Consider the following 19,572-nt stretch of genomic DNA (forward strand, 5'->3'; position numbering starts at 1 on the left):
GGAGTCTGAACCCGATCCCACAGGGGGGGAATCATGAAGCCTCGGATGTGGTGCAAATGAATGAGTGAGTGGGTGTATGGTGAGAAGGTATACGTAGTGAGTGTAGGCTCCTCTTTGGAGAAATTTGGCTAAAGAAGGACAGGAGGATGATGAATAAGACAGCAGTTGGTCAAGAGTGTGAGTCAATGGGGGCACCTTCTGGTTTTAGGTGGGACACAGTTCACTGTACATATGGCCTATGAGGAAAGATTCCATAGAAAAGGAGGTGCTAAAATACAGGAGAAAGAAGGGCCAACCACTGGTGAGGTCACTCAGGAAAGGAGCCTGGATCAGCCTGGAAGAGCTACCCTTTGCCAGTGGCAATAGAAAGAGGGTGATGAAGAGGGTCATGGCATAAACAGGGGGTGGAAAGTGGGGTGCCAAGGCAATGCCCCACTCTGGGGTCCTCCACTCCCACGGTGAGGTAAGTCATCTGAGCAAAGGGCAGCTTTAGGGCAGAAGACTTGAGAGTACATATGGTTTACACTAAAATGTAGGGGAATCGAGGGGCATGGCTAAGGTAAAGAGACATGTTTTTTCAGAAGGCATAAACTGAGGATCTAACTCTGTGGTGGCAGCAATTCCCCTCCCCGTGCCACCCCCATCATCACGTGACTTCTCTAGCCATGCCCAGAAGGAGAAAGCCTTAAAACACAGACCTGCTGGCAGGGAGGATGAGAGGCAGAGGCCCTGGAGCTCAGGGGATCTGAAGGGCTAGCCAAGGGGGTGGCACTGTGAGGGAAGGAAGTGGGTCAGAACACAACACAAGTTGGAGGAAGTGGATGGAGGTAGGGATGGAGAATCTTAGGGAACCGTCTTGGTCACATGGGATCAGAAAACCAGGGGTGTCACTCCCTCCCAGGGGCACTCCAAGAACCTACTTTGGGTCTATCCATCAGCTCTGTAAGTGGCGTCTGCAGGAAGAAGGTGGACACAATGAGGTAGACTTCCGGAATATGCACATGGTGGCCCAGAAAGTCCTTCAAGACGCGGAACCCAGGAAGCAGGCAGGGGCTCTGGTCAGGCATGGGGGACTGGCTCTTCAGGTTATCTATTGATCAGGTGGAAGGGGCACAAAATCCAACTGAGAACAATTGCTATTGTTTCTGGTCAATGTGGGGATTGGGCACACAAAGGAATTCCCTGCCACCTACCCATCCCATAGAAATGCCAGATAGAAATATATGTCATACATACATGGGCGTAAGAAAGTATTCAACAAGAGTTCCTTTTCCTATTCCTGACATACTCATTCATTCCTTCATTCATTTATTCAAAAACAGATACTTATTTAGTGTCTACCACCTTAGAGGAAGTAAGGCAACTTTATACTAGGCAATAGGGACATAGCATTTCAACAAAATATACAGAACCCTAGACCCTCATCAAGTACTTAGAATGTAGTGGGACGGAGGGACATTAAGGAATTAAATACCAAAATAAATATATGCTTGTGAACTGTGACAAGCGCCATAAAGAAAAGTAACTGGGGCAAAGAGAGTGTAACAGAGGCACCCTAATTCAGGTGGGACCCTCCTCTCCTGGAGGAAGTGGCATTTGAACTGAGACCTGAGAGATGAACCCACACCAGCCAGGAGAGCCTTGCTGGTGTTGTGGGTTGGGGGAAACATTTCAGGAAGAGAAAAAGAGCTCAGGAGATTTTGAGGAATGGAAGGAAGCCCCCAGCATCAGGAAAGCAGTGAGGACAAAAGAGGATCCTGACCAGGAAGTAGGAGGGGACTGGGGCTGATCGGGGTCAGGGGTCAAGGTGATCCTACTGCAAGAGCTGTGAAGGCCCCAAGCAGGAAGGAGCCTGCCAGGTCCTCACTCACAGCCCAGGATGAGGTGGCACCCCATCTCCTGGTAAAGGCCGCACACTCACCTATCATAATGTCCACGCCCTCAGAGCTGCGCTCCACCCAGGATCCCGCACAGAGACCATCTTTAAATTTCCCGCGGAGGGAGGGGCTCGCCAAAAAGTGCAGCAGCAGTTTCAACCCCAACACAGTTGTGCTGGGATGCACATGGCCCTGCACAAGGAGCAGGAACCAGTCAGGCCCCAGGTTCAGAAACAGCTCTTCCTTTATCCTGCAGGGGTCAATAAATGCAATAAATTATCTCTCAGTCTGTGAGCAAAGAACATGTCCAGAAAATACAAATAATGTCCAGCCTCACTTGTCACCTAGAAGAGGCAAATTCAGGTTAATCTGGATGTTTACTTAGTGAAGAACATGTTATATTTTTTAAAGAATGGTAAAATAAAATGCTGGCAAGGTTGCTGTTAAATGGCTGAATATGTTTATTAACAGCTGAAGGTAAATTGGCTAAACTATTCAAAGCAATTGAAAACTGTATCAACAGATGTACAAATGTTCAGGCCCCTTGATAGCCCTATCCACTAGTATTCATACTTACAGAGTCTGACTAGCCACCCATCTAATTATATCAGTACAGTCACATAAAACACATAATGATTAGTTAACTCCCTTTTCAAATCCATGGGTCAAAATTAATCTAAATGGAATAGTCCAATATTTATGCAACTTAGGTGGAGGAGCAAGATAGCAGAGGAGTAGGAGACCTAAATTTCATCTGGTCCCAGGAATTCAGCTGGATAGGGATCAAACCATCCTGAACACCTATGAACTCAACAGGAGATCGAAGAAAAGAACAGCAGCAACTCTCTGAATAGAAAAGCGACCACTTTCTGGAAGGTAGGACGTGCGGAGAAGTGAATCCAAGGCGATATTCGGGAGGATAGACAGAAGGGGAGGGGGCTTCCGTCGGCCGCTTCTGGCAAGTGATAGAGCAGCGGAGCACAAAATCGGAACTTTTAGAAGTGGGCTCCGCTGAGGGACGTCGCTCCAGTGGCTAAGCTGGCGGTGGAACCCTCACGGGACAGTGTGGTCTCAGGACCCTCGGGGTCACAGAAAAACCGAGGGATGCCTAAGTGCAGCAGAGCTCCTGGGTATCAGAGCAGAGAAGCCTGCTGTAGAGATGGAGCCGAGGCACGGGCTCTCAGCTCGGGGTTACCATAAACTGTGATCGGTGACAGTCGGGCCACTGCTCCTCCAGCAGGGACCCAACAAGCGGAAGATCCAGGGAGACCCCCTTCCTCCCCCGGGGAGGAGCGGCGCCAGAGCACACTGCGGGGATCTGCTGGGTTTGGAGACTCCATACGGGGTCGGGTGCCAGAGATAGAAACACTTGGTCACAGGCCGGGTGAGCATGCAGTGCAGCCGGAGACCGGGCAGATGGGAGCGATTGACTGCTTTTCTCTGGGGGTGCACTGAAGACCAGGCCCCGAGTTCTTGGCTGCTCCGGGGTGGAGATTGGGAGGCCATCACTTTCACTCTCGTCCTCCAAAGCGTTAGGGAAAGCTTGCAGGGAACAAAAGCTCCTGAAAGCAAATCCGAGCAGATTGCCCTGCCTGGACCGGCAAGGGTGAGGCAATTCCGCCTCCGGCAAAGACATTTGGGAACCAGGGCAACAGGGCCCTCCCCCAGAATATCAGCACGAACAGCCAGCCAAAACCAAGTTTACCGAACAACGAGAACGGGAGAACTCCAGCACTAGGGGAATACTGCACATAGAATTCATGGCTTTTTTACCATGATTCATTAGTCTTTCAAAGTTAATTTTTTTTAACTTTCTTTTTTTTTTTTATTTTTTCTTTTTCCCGTTTTCAACCAACACCTTATCAATCCCTTTTAAAATTTTTTTTTATTTTTCAATTTTAGAGTCATATTCTATCCCTTCATAATAGTTACCCTTATTTTTGGCATATATATATAAAGTTGTTCTCTCTTTAAAATTTTGAGATACAGTTTCATCTAACATATCAAACTATACCCTAAATCTCTAGTGTATGGATTTATTCTAGTCTCCTGCCTAATCACATTCTCTCCCCCTTTTGGTTCTTTCTCTGTTTTTTTTTTTTTTTTTTAATCTTCTTCTTTCTTTTTTCAAACACCTTCTTATCAATTCCTTTTTTAAAATTTTTTATAATTTTCATCTTTACAGTCATATTCCATCCCTTCATCGTATCTACCCTTATTTTGTACATATTTAAGTCTTTCTTTCTTCAAGCTTTTAGGAGGCACTTTCTTCTAACAGACCAAAATACACCCAAAATCTAGTGTGTGGCACTGATCTATGCACTAGCCTGATCATATTTGATCATATTCTGTTTTTTTTGTTTCATTCTGTTTTTGTTTTTGTCTTTTTCTTTTTCTTTTTTTTTTTCTCTTTCTTTTTTCTTTCTTTCCCTTTCTTTTCCCCTGGTTTCAGGTCTTTTCTGATTTGTTTAGAGTATATTTTCTGGGGACGTTGTTACCCTGTTAGCATTTTGTTCTGTCGTTCATCTAGTCTCCTCTGGACAAAATGACAAGACGAAAAAAATCATCTCAACAAAAAGAACAAGACGTAGTACCGTCTGCCAGGGACCTACTCAATACGGACATTAGTACGATGTCAGACTAGAGTTCAGAATCATGATTTTAAAGATACTAGCTGGGCTTGAAAAAAGCATGGAAGTTATTAGAGAAACCCTTTCTGGAGAAATAAAAGAACTAAAATCTAACCAAGTTGAAATCAAAAAGGCTATTAATGAGGTGCAATCAAAAATGGGGGCACTAACTGGTGGGATAAATGAGGCAGAAGAGAGAATCAGCAATATAGAAGACCAAATGATGGAAAACAAAGAAGCTGAGAAGAAGAGACATAAACAACTACTGGATCACAAGGGCAGAATTCGAGAGATAAGCAATACGATAAGACGAAACAACATTAGAATAATTGGGATCCCAGAAGAAGAAGAAAGAGAGAGAGGGGTAGAAGGTATACTGGAGAAAATTATAGCAGAGAACTTCCCTAATGTGGGGAAGGAAACAGGCATCAAAATCCAGGAGGCACAGAGAACCCCTCTCAAAATCAATAAAAATAGGTCAACACCCCGACATCTAATAGGAAAACTTATGAGTCTCAGAGACAAAGAGAAAATCCCGAAAGCAACTCGGGAGAAGAGATCTGTAACCTATAATGGTAGAAACATTAGATTGGCAACAGACCTATACACAGAGACCTGGCAGGCCAGAAAGGACTGGCATGATATCTTCAGAGCACTAAACGAGAAAAATATGCAGCCAAGAATACTATATCCAGCTAGGCTGTCATTGAAAATAGGAGGAGAGATACAAAGCTTCCAGGACAAACAAAAACTAAAGGAATTTGCAAACATGAAACCAGCCCTACAAGAAATATTGAAAGGGGTCCTCTAAGCAAAGAGAGAGCCTAAAAGCAGCATAGATCAGAAAGGAACACAGACAACATACAGTAACAGTCACCTTACAGGCAATACAATGGCACTAAATTCATACCTTTCAATAGTTGCCCTGAATGTAAATGGGCTAAATGCCCCAATCAAAAGACACAGGCTATCAGATTGGATTAAAAAACAAGACCCATCAATATGCTGTCTGCAAGAGACTAATTTTAGACCCAAAGACCCACCAGATTGAAAGTGAGGGGGTGGAAAACCATTTACCATGCTAATGGACACCAAAAGAAAGCTGGGGTGGCAATCCTTATATCAGACAAATTCGATTTTAAAACAAAGACTGTAATAAGAGATGAAGAAGGACACTATATCCTACTTCAAGGGTCTATCCAACAAGAAGATCTAACAATTGTAAATATCTATGCCCCTAACATGGGAGCAGCCAATTATATAAGGCACTTAATAACAAAAGCAAAGAAACACATTGACAACAATACAATAATAGTGGGGGACTTTAACACCCCCCTGACTGAAATGGACAGAGCATCTAAGCAAAAGATCAACAAGGAAATAAAGACTTTAAATGACACACTGGACCAAATGGACTTCACAGATATATTCAGAACATTCCATCCCAAAGCAACGGAATACACATTCTTCTCTAGTGCCCATGGAACATTCTCCAGAATGGATCACATCCTAGGTCACAAATCAGGTCTCAACCGGTACCAAAAGATTGGGATCATTCCCTGCATATTTTCAGACCACAATGCTTTGAAACTAGAACTCAATCACAAGAGGAAAGTCGGAAAGAACTCAAATACATGAAGGCTAAAGAGCATCGTACTAAAGAATGAATGGGTCAACCAGGAAATTAAAGAAGAATTAAAAAAATTCATGGAAACCAATGAAAATGAAAACACAACTGTTCAAAATCTTTGGGATACAGCAAAGGCAGTCCTGAGAGGAAAGTATATAGTAATACAAGCCTTTCTCAAGAAACAAGAAAGGTCTCAAATACACAACCTAACCCTACACCTAAAGGAGCTGGAGAAAGAACAGCAAACAAAGCCTAAACCCAGCAGGAGAAGAGAAATCATAAAGATCAGAGCAGAAATCAATGAACTAGAAACCAAAAGAACAGTAGAACAGATCCACGAAACTAGGAGCTGGTTCTCTGAAAGAATTAACAAGATGGATAAACCCCTGGCCAGACTTATCAAAAAGAAAAGAGAAATGACCCAAATCAACAAAATCATGAATGAAAGAGGAGAGATCACAACCAGCACCAAAGAAATACAAACAATTATAAGAACATATTATGAGCAACTCTATGCCAGCAAATGAGATAACCTGGAAGAAATGGGTGCATTCCTAGAGATGTATCAACTACCAAAATTGAATCAGGAAGACATAGAAAACCTGAACAGACCTATAACCACTAAGGAAATTGAAGTAGTCATCAAAAGTCTCCCAACAAACAAAAGCCCAGGGCCAGATGGCTTCCCAGGGGAATTCTACCAAACATTTAAAGAAGAATTAATACCTATTCTCCTGAAACTGTTCCAAAAAAGAGAAATGGAAGGAAAATTTCCAAACTCGTTTCATGAGGCCACCATTACCTTGATCCCAAAACCAGACAAAGACCCCATCAAAGGAGAATTACAGACCAATATCCTTGATGAACATGGATGCAAAAATTCTCACCAAAATACTAGCCGATAGGATCCGACAGTACATTAAAAGGATTATTCACCACGACCAAGTGGGATTTATCCCTGGGCTGCAAGGCTGGTTCAACATCCGCAAATCAATCAATGTGATACAATACATTAACAAAAGAAAGAACGAGAATCATATGATCCTCTCAATAGATGCAGAAAAAGCATTTGACAAAGTACAGCATCCTTTCTTGATCAAAACTCTTCAGAGTATAGGAATAGAGGGTACATACCTCAATATCATAAAAGCCATCTATGAAAAACCTACAGTAAATATTATTCTCAATGGGGAAAAACTGAGAGCTTTCCCCCTAAGGTCAGGAACGGGGCAGGGATGTCCACTATCACCACTGCTGTTCAACATAGTATTAGAAGTCCTAGCCACAGCAATCAGACAACAAAAAGAAATCAAAGGCATCCAAATTGGCAAAGAGGAAGCCAAACTCTCACTGTTTACAGATGATATGATACTTTATACGGAAAACCCAAAAGACTCCACCCCAAAACTGCTAGAACTCATACAGGAATTCATTCAAGTAGCAGGATATAAAATCAATGCACAGAAATCAGTGGCATTCGTATACACCAACAGCAAGACAGAAGAAAGACAAATTAAGGAGTCGATCCCATTTACAACTGCACCCAAAAGCATAAGATACCTAGGAATAAATCTAACCAAAGAGGCAAAGGATCTGTACTCAGAAAAGTATAAAATACTCATGAAAGAAATTGAGGAAGACACAAAGAAATGGAAAAACTTTCCATGCTCATGGATTGGAAGAATAAACATTGTGAGGATGTCAATGCTACCTAGAGCAATCTACACATTCAATGCAATCCCCATCAAAATACCATCCACTTTTTTCAAAGAAATGGAACAAATAATCCTAAAATTTGTATGGCACAAGAAAAGACTCCGAATAGCCAGAGGAATGTTGAAAAAGAAAAGCAAAGCTGGTGGCATCACAATTCCAGACTTCCAGCTCTATTACAAAGCTGTCATCATCAAGACAGTATGGGACTGGCACAAACACAGACACATAGATCAATGGAACAGAATAGAGAGCCCAGAAATGGACCTCAACTCTATGGTCAACTTATCTTTGACAAAGCAGGAAAGAATGTCCAATGGAAAAAAGACAGTCTCTTCAACAAATGGTGTTAGGAACATTGGACAGCCACCTGCAGAAGAATGAAACTGGACCATTTCCTTACACCACACACAAAAACAGACTCAAAATGGTTGAAAGACCTAAATGTGAGACAGGAGTCCATCAAAATCCTAAAGGAGAACACAGGCAGCAACCTCTTCGACCTCAGCCGCAGGAACTCCTTCCTAGAAACATCACCAAAGGCAAGGGAAGCAAGGGCAAAAATAAACTATTGGGATTTCATCAAGATAAAAAGCTTTTGCACAGCAAAAGAAACAGTCCACAAAACCAAAAGACAACCGACAGAATGGGAGAAAATATTTGCAAATGACATATCAGATAAAGGGCTAGTATCCAAAATCTATAAAGAACTTATCAAACTCAACACCCAAAGAACAAATAATCCAATCAAGAAATGAGCAGAAGACATGAACAGACATTTTTCCAAAGAAGACATCCAAATGGCCAACAGACACATGAAAAAGTGCTCAACATCGCTCGGCATCAGGGAAATCCAAATCAAAACCTCGATGAGATACCACCTCACACCAGTCAGAATGGCTAAAATTAACAAGTCAGGAAACGACAGATGTTGGCAGGGATGCGGAGAAAGGGGAACCCTCCTACACTGTTGGTGGGAATGCAAGCTGGTGCAACCCCTCTGGAAAACAGTATGGAGGTTCCTCAAACAGTTGAAAATAGAGCTACCATATGATCCAGCAATTGCACTACTGGGTATTTACCACAAAGATACAAATGTAGGGGTCCGAAGGGGTACATGCACCCCAATGTTTATAGCAGCAATGTCCACAATAGCCAAACTGTGGAAAGAGCCAAGATGGCCATCGACAGATGAATGGATAAAGAAGATGTGGTATATATATATATATATATAATGGAATATTATGCAGCCATCAAAAGGAATGAGATCTTGCCATTTGCAATGACGTGGATGGAACTGGAGGGTGTTATGCTGAGTGAAATAAGTCAATCAGAGAAAGACATGCATCATATGACCTCACTGATATGAGGAATTCTTAATCTCAGGAACCAAAGTGAGTGTTGCTGGAGTGGTGGGGGGTGGGAGGGATGGGGTGGCTGGGTGATAGACAGTGGGGAGGGTATGTGCTATGGTGAGCGCTGTGAATTGTGCAAGACTGTTGAATCATAGATCTGTACCTCTGAAACAAATATTGCAAGATATGCTAAGAAAAAAAAATAAAGAAGAAGATAGCAGGAGGGGAAGAATGAAGGGGGGGAAATCGGAGGGGCAGACGAACCATGAGAGACAATGGACTCTGAAAAACAAACGGAGGGTTCTAGAGGGGAGGGGGGTGGAGGGATGGGTTAGTCTGGTGATGGGTATTAAAGAGGGCACGTTCTGCGTGGAGCACTGGGTGTTACGCACAATGAATCATGGAACACTACATCAAAAACTAATGATGTAATGTATGGTGATTAACATAACAATAAAAAATTTAAAAATTTTAAAGAAAAAAATGAATTTAAAAATGATGAGTTTGGGGAATATAAACTTGCTAGAAGGGACTGGAGGGCAGGGAGGTGGGCAACCAAACTTCGGGGTTAATGGCTTAGCAAAGGACTCTGCCTCCTGGGAGCCAGAGAAGGGCCCATCTTTGCTGGGCAGTGTTCTCAGTGCCAGCTGTCAGACTAAGGCGTGAGGCTGTGGCCACTGGGCTAGGAGTCAAGAAACTGTCCTCTCTTCTATCCCTGCCTCTTTTGACTAACTTGATGACTTTGGCAGGGCTCTTGTTGAGCTCTGGTCATTTTTCTTGATGTTGATGATGGTGGTGATGATGATTGTAGTAATGATGGTGATGGTGATGATGATGATGATGGTGGTAGTGATGATGATAATGATGGTGACGGTGATGATGATGATGACAGTTGTAGTGATGATGATAATGATGGTCATGGTGATGATGATGATGATGGTGGTAGTGATGATGATCATAATGGTGATGGTGATGATGGTGGTGGTAATGATGATGATAATGATGGTGATGGTGATGATGGTAGTGGTGATAATGATGGTGATGGTGATGATGGTGGTGGTAATGATGATGATAATGATGGTGATGGCGATGATGATGATGGTGGTAGTGATGATAATGATGGTGATGGTGATGGTGGTGGTGGTGATGATGATGATGACGATGATGGCAGTGATGGTGAGATGATGATGATGACAGCACTTAGCTTATGAAGTACTTACAGTATCCCAGACACTGTGCTTAGGGCTACCCACATATTAACTTCCATCTTTAGCAGGCACTAATTTTATCCTCAGATAGATAAGCAGAAGAAGGCATAGAAGGCTTAACTAACCTCCCCAAGGCTCTGGAAGCAGAGCTGGGCTTTGAACCCAGGAGGTCCAGAGATCAGAGCCCCAGTGCTTAAGCACTACACTATATTCTCATTCAAAAAGAGGAACAAGGAAAGAGTTGGACTAGCTCATCTCCAGGGCATCTTCCAGTTCTACCGTGCTTAGATTCTAGGAATGCAGACTTTTAAAGCACTAGGCTTTAAAGTCTGTTTTACTGAAGAGTGACTCCCTACCCCATTCCTCTGTTTGCAAGGCTGTTTTACTGAAGGGTGACTCCCTACCCCATTCCTCTGTCCCCCAAACACACATACACACGAAAATGGCAACTCAGCAGGAGCAAGTATCTAGACTGACTTCCTCGCACTGCATTCTCGGAGTGAGAAACGGTGTCTGGCACACAGTAGTTGCTCAAGAAACAGTTGTTGAATGAATGACTCCAGAGTTGGACATAAAGCAGGCAGTCAAGGGGAGAGCGTTAATGCAATTTTGGGGTTACACATTGTTTTAAAGTTAATTGAAGGCAGATACTTCCTTTTCCAACTTGGAAAAGTAACTAAAAAACTGACAGTAAATAGCAGAAGAATTTGGCAAGCCTTTTCCTTGATAGATGTTATTTAGGCTAACCATTTCTCCATTCTATTGTCTGCCAAGTACAGGACATCAAAATCAGTAATTGTCACAACTGCCAAAACAATAACAATTACACTATAGCAATGGTGACAAAAGGAGCTTATTGTAATTATACCAAATCTGTTCTGAGTTACTCATGCCCATTGCACATTTGCATCAGAATATCTTAGGGCAAGGTCTGCTTTATTGGGTGGAGAGAATATAATTTTCTTTCTGACTGGTACAGGAAACACACTGCAGAAAACCGACTTGGAGATGCTAAACTTTTCATCAAGAAAAGGTTTTAATACTGCACCCTGTATGAGGCAACCTCATGCCAAATCGCTCTTCCTGGAGCTACTTACTCAGAGGACAGATGAAGTTGGGAGGAAGATATTACGCTGAACAGCATCTCCAGCAACTGGTTTCTGAGCCAGATTGTCTTTCCAGATGTTTGGCTTCCAGCTACAAAAAAGGGAAATTCAGATTTGAGAGAAAACGGATGTAAAGAGACATAATATTTGCTGCAGTAAGCAATTGTATTCACCAAATGCTTAGTTCACTCAGGAATTTAGGCATGGATGAGACTCGAAATTTTGGCATTCGAGTCTAGACTTCTATGCAATGCTTAAAAAGAATTTCAGGAAATGTTCCTAAAGTTCCGTTTAACCGGAGATTTTTTTGATGCTTCCCATCACCCCCCCCAAAAAAAATCCTAAAAATAAGGTCAAATTTATCTTCCAGTAGAAGAATGTTTTTTTCCATTATCATAGGCTGCAACATTTCTTGACCACCTACTACATGCTGGGAATTATGGGAGGCACTGGGAACAGAGTGGTGGAGATTTTTAGTACTCGATCTTAATTCCTGTTCTCAATGTGCTTCCAGGCTAGGCCTTCAGCATGCCGATGTCACACTAAAAACAGAGCTTGAATTGCAGAGTTCAGAATGAAGTCCATATAAGAAGGGGGGGTGACTAAATAAGCTTACTTTTGTCCCATTATCCATTCATTCATTCATTCCCTTGGTTAGCCAGTTATTTTACAAGCAATTCAGGGCACACAAACCATGCTGCAGAAATAGGACTGATGAGGCAGCTTGGAGAAGTGGGGTCAGATTTCTCTCTACTTGGATTCTGGCCCCAAAGGTCTTAATCTCTCTGAGACTCTGTTTTCTTGTCTGCAAAATGGGAATAGTAATTTCTACTATTCATTCAGGTTTGACCTAAGGATGATTTTTCTAGTTTGAGTAACACTGTCCAATAGAATCTTTTGCAATAAAAAGAATGTTTTATATCTCCCCTGTCTGATGCAGTAACCACTAGCCTCATGTTATTAGTGAGTACTTGGAATGTCACTAGTGTGACTAAGGAATTGAACTTTTAATTGTATTTAACTTCTATCAATTAAAATTTAAATTTAAGTGGCCACAGGTGACTAGAGGCTCCCATCAGATCTGGAGGGCCCAGGACAAAGTGGTCAGTAATGGTTCCCTTCACACGTGCCCTAGCAGAAGGAACATGACAGAGCTCTTGTTCGGCATCTGGTTGGGAGGAGAGAAACTCAAAGAAACAAATCACAAACCTGTGCATTAGAGTAAGTCCAAGGGTTTTAGAAGCAGAGGAGGTGACTTAACTGGCTTGGTGGGCCTGGGGAGGCATTTCTGCCTCCAGTGGGTGAAGCAGGAAGTGGGGTGGGACCAGGGAGGCATTTCTGCCAAGGGAACAGCACGTGCAAAGCATGGCTGAAGGGCAGAGCATCACACACTAGGATGTGGAGGTGCTTCAGAGTGCTGAAGTTGGGGCTCATCAGGGGAGCAAGGGTAGGAGAGATTCAACCAGGAAGGTAGGCAGGAACTGGATCATGAAGGATTCCACCTGTTGGCCTATAGGGAACTGAGTTTTATCCTGGAGGTCTTGGAAGCCATTCCAGGTTGTGAAGAAAGAATAATTTGATCTGATCGCAACCCTACTCATAAAAACTATGACCTCACAAGCCAGTACTTGGGAACAACTGCTCAGTTGTGGGTACCTTCCCCTTCCTTTGCCTCAGCCCTTCCCTCTACAAAATGGCCCCATGACAGGTGGCTCTCAGGGGTTCCATAAGGCTCATCCTGCTGCCTTCAGATTGGTGTCTGAAAGGTCTTCTCACCAGCCACTGAGGAGTCCAGGTCCCCATCCACGCAGATCTGCCTCTCGTTCACCGAAGAAGGCTTGAGGGTGTACACAACAAATAGCCCGATTCTTAATGCAGAGAGAGAAGGATACATTCAGTGGTGGGCTCAACCCATGTTTGCTCAACACGTATAAAGGTTTTGTACATAGATCCACCCAAATCAGCTTCAAGGGAGGGTTTGAGACGAATCATGTTATTCTGTCATCAATGCAATGTTTCCAAGGACTTCTAAAATCTGTCCAGATTCATCAGAGCAGTTAGCTCTGGCTCTGCCAGATCAACAGAACAGATATCAATGAGGATGGAAAAGGCTAAATACCATGCTACCTGGGACCCTCCTTTGGGAAGTCTGCAAAAAGCAGACCTATTGAGTCAATGGCTGATGAGGATGACTGTGCTCATGGAAATTCTCGAATTCTTGGCATAATGAGTGTGTCTGAGCACCAGGGAGCAGTGAGCACATAGCCCTGCTGGGGGTCTAGCAGACCCACCCCTTTTCTCAACTCTCTGCCCTGAACAGAACCTCTAGAAGGTTCCAAGGAAATGGAATCTGTCACTGCATTGAAGGGTAATGTTGCTGGGTCGAGTGTGGTCAGGAGAGAACTGGGGCCTATATTCTCTTGTGAAATAGTCCCAAGGCTCTGCCCATCCCCCTGGGAAGCCTGGCACAGTACCTGAGCAAGTCCTGGATGCTGAAGTGGCCCCTCAGCTGACAGCCCAGGATGGCAATGATGGTGGGGATCTTGGAGAAGGTGAGGCCCGGCTCATTGAAGAGGAAGACGAGCTTGGGTATAAGCTGTGCCTGGTGAGCAACTTCAGCATTCCGGGGTCCTTCCCTGTGAGCCCAGGAGAGAGGCAGTAAAAGCTTTTACTGGAATGAACCAAATTTGCTGTGTTTCTGCTAAAAAGGTTTCCTAGACTGGGCTTGCTCTGTGGCCCTCCGACTCCAAAGCTCTCTTGGCAACTCATCAAAATACTATCAGACACCCATTGAATATGTGTCTGCCAAGTGCCAGAGTTGCTCAGGGATGAGCCTCCCATGCCCTTCCACCCCCAGAAACTGCCTTCAAAGACAACCCCCAGTTATTGACTTTTAAATTCTAAGCCTCGGGGAAAACTAATGCCGGTCTCAGAAAACTCAGAACAAAGACAGCAGACTCGCGTGTGACCACGGAGCACTTCCCAACAGCCAGGAGCGCGGGGCCCTTGGTGAGTCTGTCTGGGTGTGTACTCTTCCTGCCCGCCCCAAACCACAAAGTGGATGAACACGCCACTGAGAGTCAAAGGGGAAAAAGACAGAATTCAAGCATCCACATCCTCCTTCTTAGGATAATCACAAATTCAATTTCCAGTAAATTCTCCACCCCCTCCCCCGCCAAAGATAAGTGTCCATCTTTTAGAAATAAGTACAGAAAGAAAGTGGGAAAGAAAAAAAGGAAGATGAAGGAGGGTGAATTGGGGTGGCTTGCTCCTTCTTGAGCTGTCCTGTCAGTACTAATAGGATAAATTCTGCCAAACTCCACATCCCTGATAGACACAGAGGCAGAACAAGCCCAGTTCTGTGTGTGGTTTGTATCCATCGGCCTAACATGGAAGATGTGCGCTCATCCGCCTACAAGCTCCCAGTGTGTTTTGCCCTCTTTCTTGTCACAGCACTAAGAGGCCTGTTTGTCTGTATTCCTTCTCCACGGGACTGGCCTTTTCTTCTTGAACTTCCAGCACTAAGAACTGGGTATGAAATGGAATGGGTTTGTAATAGACACCCAGTGAGTGACTGAATGAAAAGATGCTCACAAATATATTCCAAAACATCAAAGGTGCTAATGATAAGTTGAAACAGACCTCCATGAGGAGGCAGGTGGATGTGGGGGTGACCAGCCTGACAGGTGAGGAAGGAGATGGATTGCTATGGTGGCTTTCCTGCCTCCCTTTTCCCTTATTCTGATCCCAGTCCCTGGTTTTCTTTGGGGGCCTACCACGTTCTAACTCCCCTCTACCCTTTCCAGAAGTGAAGTCATGCCACATGACCCAAGATGGCCCAGTGAGACTCCATCCTATTGCTGAGACTAAGGAGGAAAAAAGAAGCCCTCTGTGTTGCCTGTGCTGGCCGAGGATATGCTCTGAGGAGCTGCACGGAGGCCATCTTGCCGTCTGCCCACATGAAGCCAGCACAGAAGAAAGCGTGGACAAGATGGGTGACAGGTCTAAGACGAAGCAGTGTGAGCGCCACCCAGGCACGTGGGAAAATCTGCCCCATTCCAATGTATGAGCCAATAAAATCCCCTTTCTCAACCTTCCTTTTGCCCTCCCTCCTCCCTTCCTTTTTCCCTCCCTTCCTTCCTTCCCTAAGTTGGTTTGAATTGTATTTCTACCACTTGCAACCAAAAGAGCCCTGAACAATTTAAAAAGTGACTTGGAGAAGTCACTTAGAGGGTAAGTGGGTTGAGGGGCAAATGGGACATAGAGAAGTGTTTTCGTTTGCGGAGCCCCTGAGAGGGTGCTAGCTGCAGAGCTGGAGAGTCCCCTCCTGGGGCCCAAATCCACCAGGGGAGAGACTTGCCCCACATATGTGAGCCACTGGGAAGGACACGGCCTCAGACTGAATATGTCCCCCCAAAATTCATACGTTAAAACCTAACCGTCAGTGCGACAGTATTCGGAGGTGTGGTCTTTGGGAGGTAAACAGGTCATGAGAATGGGGCCCTCATGATGGGATTAGTGCCTTTATAAAAGAGATGCCAGCGAGCCCTCACCCCTCCCACCAGGTGACATTATAGGGAGAAGACTGCTCTAAACCAGGAAGCAGGACCCTCACCAGACACCGAATCTGCCGGGGCCTTGATGTTGGACTTCCAGCCCCTAGAACTGTAAGAAATAAACTTCTGCTGTTTATATGCCACCCTGTCTATCATATTTTGTTACAGCAGCCCACATGGACTGAGACAGACGTGCTGCCACCTGGGAACACAGCGCTCTGGAAATGGGAGAAGGCCGTGGTTGCTGAGCCACTTCCTGTCCCACCCCCTCGGTTCCCCTTCTTGGTATGAAGCCATTAGTTCTAGCCCCCACCCTGCCAAAGCCTGTCCTACCTTGGTGATCGAAGGATTTCCGCAAGGTGGGAAAAGAGGGAGTGCTCCAGGTTGTCCGCTGTATTCATCCAGAGCTGGAGACAACAAGCACAGAGTGAAACCAAGACGTGTGTGAAGAAGGGACTCCATGCGGTGTGAGCAGTTACAGGGCTGAACGTGCTCTCCTTACGCTTGAAATCACTAACACCATTTAGCAGCTCAGGAATCAGACCAGCTCTCCCAACACCTAGAACTTAGAGGCTGCCTTTCCCGGGGGGAAGCTCGGACACCATTCCTCTCTTCCCCATCTCTGCTGCTGCCCAGTGCTTCCGTGGGAGTCGAGATTGGAACCAAGGACACCCGCCGTAACCTGTGTCTGGCCCTCAGCCCTGTAGCCCCTATAGCCACACACCAAATGCAGCTCATCCTCACTGGAGCCTGGAAGGCAAGTGCCAGTCTTCCCAAGTGAGAGATGAGGAAACAGAGGCTGAGACAGACCAGTTGAGGGACAGGTCCCACTCACCACCAGCAAGTGTTAGGACTGGAATGAGAAACTGAGTCTTGCCTGTCTGGTTTGATGCTACCGCGACCACGCACCCAACTTGTGCACACATCACTTTCTTCAGTTCCCTCCTTTGGGAAACGTGCAGCACAGCCCCCTCCCCTCCCACCTGGCCGCACTGCGAGCTGCACACTGAAGGGAATGCACTCAGATTCCAAGAGTGAACTTCATCACTCAGGTTGTTTTCATTCACAGTAGACAAAACGCAGCTGCTAACCGTCCTGTTGGGGCAAAGTGGATGGCGTGCCTTCAAGTCTCCTGTCTGTTCCCCTTTAGAGAGCTCTACTATTTCTTACTTGCAAATACTGACATTTCCTAGGGCCCAGAATGGAGAAGGTTCTGATGTGCGATTGTAAGAGTGCATTCAGGGAGCAGCTAAAAGAGCTCACACTTATATAAATGAGACCATTTTCTAGAGGCAAGAAGTGCCCTGCAAAGTCCTAAAACGGTATCATTATCTGCATGTAGTAGCTAAGAAGAGTGAAGCTCAGAGAGACTCAGAAACTTGCCTGGCGCCCCACGGTTTCTAACTGGCAGAGCCCAGCTTCAAAGCCTGGTCTGTCTGACCATCGAGCCCATCCGCTTGTCTCCTCACTGCACTCCCCACAGGCATCTCCTGCAGACGATGACCCATAGGGTCAATAATCGACCTCCCTTGAATCAAGTGGGTGACCGTGGCCCCATCCTCTCACTTCAGAGTAAAAGCAAAGGAGCCTCAAAGGACTCAAGTTTCTGAGGAGGCCCGTGAAGGTAGAGACCACCCCTCTGACTAGTCCCCACACATGCCACATAGAGAGCACTTAATAAGGACCCATCAAGTTTTTTAAAAGAGTGAATGCAAAGTAAATCAAGGTAAAATAAGTGGATAAGTGAATTGCTCTTAAGCCAGAAGCACACTAACAGATTTCCAGCTCCTGTTTGCACAGCCACTGCCTGGCATACACAGAAGAGGGCAGCTGCCATTTGGGACAGCTGGTGTGGGCTGATGTGGCCCCAGTAGGGATGGGGGTAGGTAGGCATGGCACCCCAACATGCAAGTCTGTAGAAGTCCAAGAGCCTGCACACTTGGAATGTTCATTCATGAAGTCAGACATTGAGCAAATGCTTTGTCCGACTCAGTGCCGGGAGAACTGAGATAATAAGATTGGACCAACCAATCTTGTGTGCCCGTGAGCCCTTACCTTTCCCACAGAAGCATATTCCCGTTTCCTTTCCAGAGCACTAGAACAATAAAAAGGTGCCACACCACATTGGAGGCTGCCTAGCTCTTTAGAAATTACATAATACCAAGTATCTGAATTTTGGGAAACACGGATAATTGAATCTTTTGGTTATTATCCTGTGTCACATAACCTCTGTACTGAGAACTGCATTGAGATGTCTGGATTAGATTTCTTTAAATATCAAATGGATAATACATCAGATTTTGCCTTCTCCCCACCCCTGGAACCACCTCACTCTCAGAATGGGCTGGCCTATCCCTTCTTCAAGGAACCCAAAGCCTCAACCTCCTGCCTTTCTCCTGCTTCTCAACTTCCTGTCTCTCCCCTGCTTCTCAACTTCCTGTCTCTCCCTACTTCTCAACTTCCTGTCTCTCCCCTGCTTCTCAACTTCCTGTCTCTCCCCTGCTTCTCAACTTCCTGTCTCTCCCTTGCTTCTCAACTTCCTGTCTCTCTCTGCTTCTCAACCTCCTGCCCCTCCCCTGCTTCTCAGCTTCCCGTCTCCCTCCTCCCTTTAAACTGTCTGTCCCAATTATCATGCATGGAATCCACCTTTTCTCTTGTAACCCACTCTTTTATCTCTAAACTTTCCCTCTTGATAGTGGGAAGGACTTGTCCCATCAACAGTGATTTTCCCACTGGTATTTTTAACCATCCTTTTCTGTTGCTTCCTCCTCCTCAGCCTAAAGCCAGACTCAGGTCCCTTAAGTCTTGAAACTTCGTCCCTTCTATTTTCTTCTCTTTTTTTCTTCTTCAAAAGCCCACTGACTGGCTTGACTCCATCCTCCTCCCTCCACCTCACTTCTGACTCCATTACTTATGTTTTCCTAGGCCTGTCAGTGACCTTCAGTTGACCTCCAAGTGACTTCCAAATTTTACACAGTCCTACAAATTACAAAATCTACAACTGAACACATCCTTGCCCTTACTTTACTTGATAGAGGCAGACATTTGGAAAAGTTCTCTTCTTTTTGAAATTTTGTCCTCCTAATCTTTTATTTCATTTCATTTCATTTTGTTTTACTTGGTTTTTTTTAGCTTCCAGTTTTTATGGGTTGCTTGTTTTCTTAACTCCAGCTTTAAAAGCACCAGCTTACCTAAAAGTTTACTCAGGGAGGGGTGGGGTGGTACCCATGGTCGTTCCAGGAGCAGGCAGTAGGAGGGTGGTGGGTTCCTCTGTGGGTAATTTCTGGGCCAGGCTGCTGGTGGACATGCTTTGGAGCCAAGCTGCCTGAACTCAGCCACAGCATTTTGGAAGGTACAGGTGTGCAGCCAAGGCATGCTGTCCTGTTTATCAGTGTAGTGAGGTCATTTACGCATGTCTCCTTTCCTCTTGTGCACTAGGAGCCTACATTCCACACCTGGCTCGCTTCCGGCATAACCCTCTCATCCATATCTTCAGA

The 19,572-nt window shown here is 45.0% G+C and overlaps 1 protein-coding gene across 9 annotated transcripts in view; it reads right to left on the reverse strand.

Annotated features, from left to right (window-relative positions):
• WDFY4 (WDFY family member 4) overlaps positions 1-19,572 on the reverse strand; it is a 295,199-nt gene that overhangs the window by 172,868 nt on the left and 102,759 nt on the right. For all 9 annotated transcript variants that reach the window (XM_028098639.2, XM_088020233.1, XM_088020234.1 and 6 more), the window contains exons 25-30: positions 16,409-16,482; positions 13,994-14,155; positions 13,296-13,387; positions 11,511-11,610; positions 1,922-2,127; positions 921-1,090 (exon numbers count right to left, since the gene is read on the reverse strand). In XM_028098639.2, coding sequence (XP_027954440.1) covers positions 921-1,090; positions 1,922-2,127; positions 11,511-11,610; positions 13,296-13,387; positions 13,994-14,155; positions 16,409-16,482 — 804 coding nt within the window. The remainder of the gene's footprint in view (positions 1-920; positions 1,091-1,921; positions 2,128-11,510; positions 11,611-13,295; positions 13,388-13,993; positions 14,156-16,408; positions 16,483-19,572) is intronic.

This window comes from Eumetopias jubatus, unplaced genomic scaffold (genome assembly GCF_037043125.1).
Source record: "Eumetopias jubatus isolate StellerSeaLion01/CBP00866 unplaced genomic scaffold, mEumJub1_p1.0 scaffold_17, whole genome shotgun sequence".
Lineage (NCBI taxonomy): Eukaryota > Metazoa > Chordata > Mammalia > Carnivora > Otariidae > Eumetopias > Eumetopias jubatus.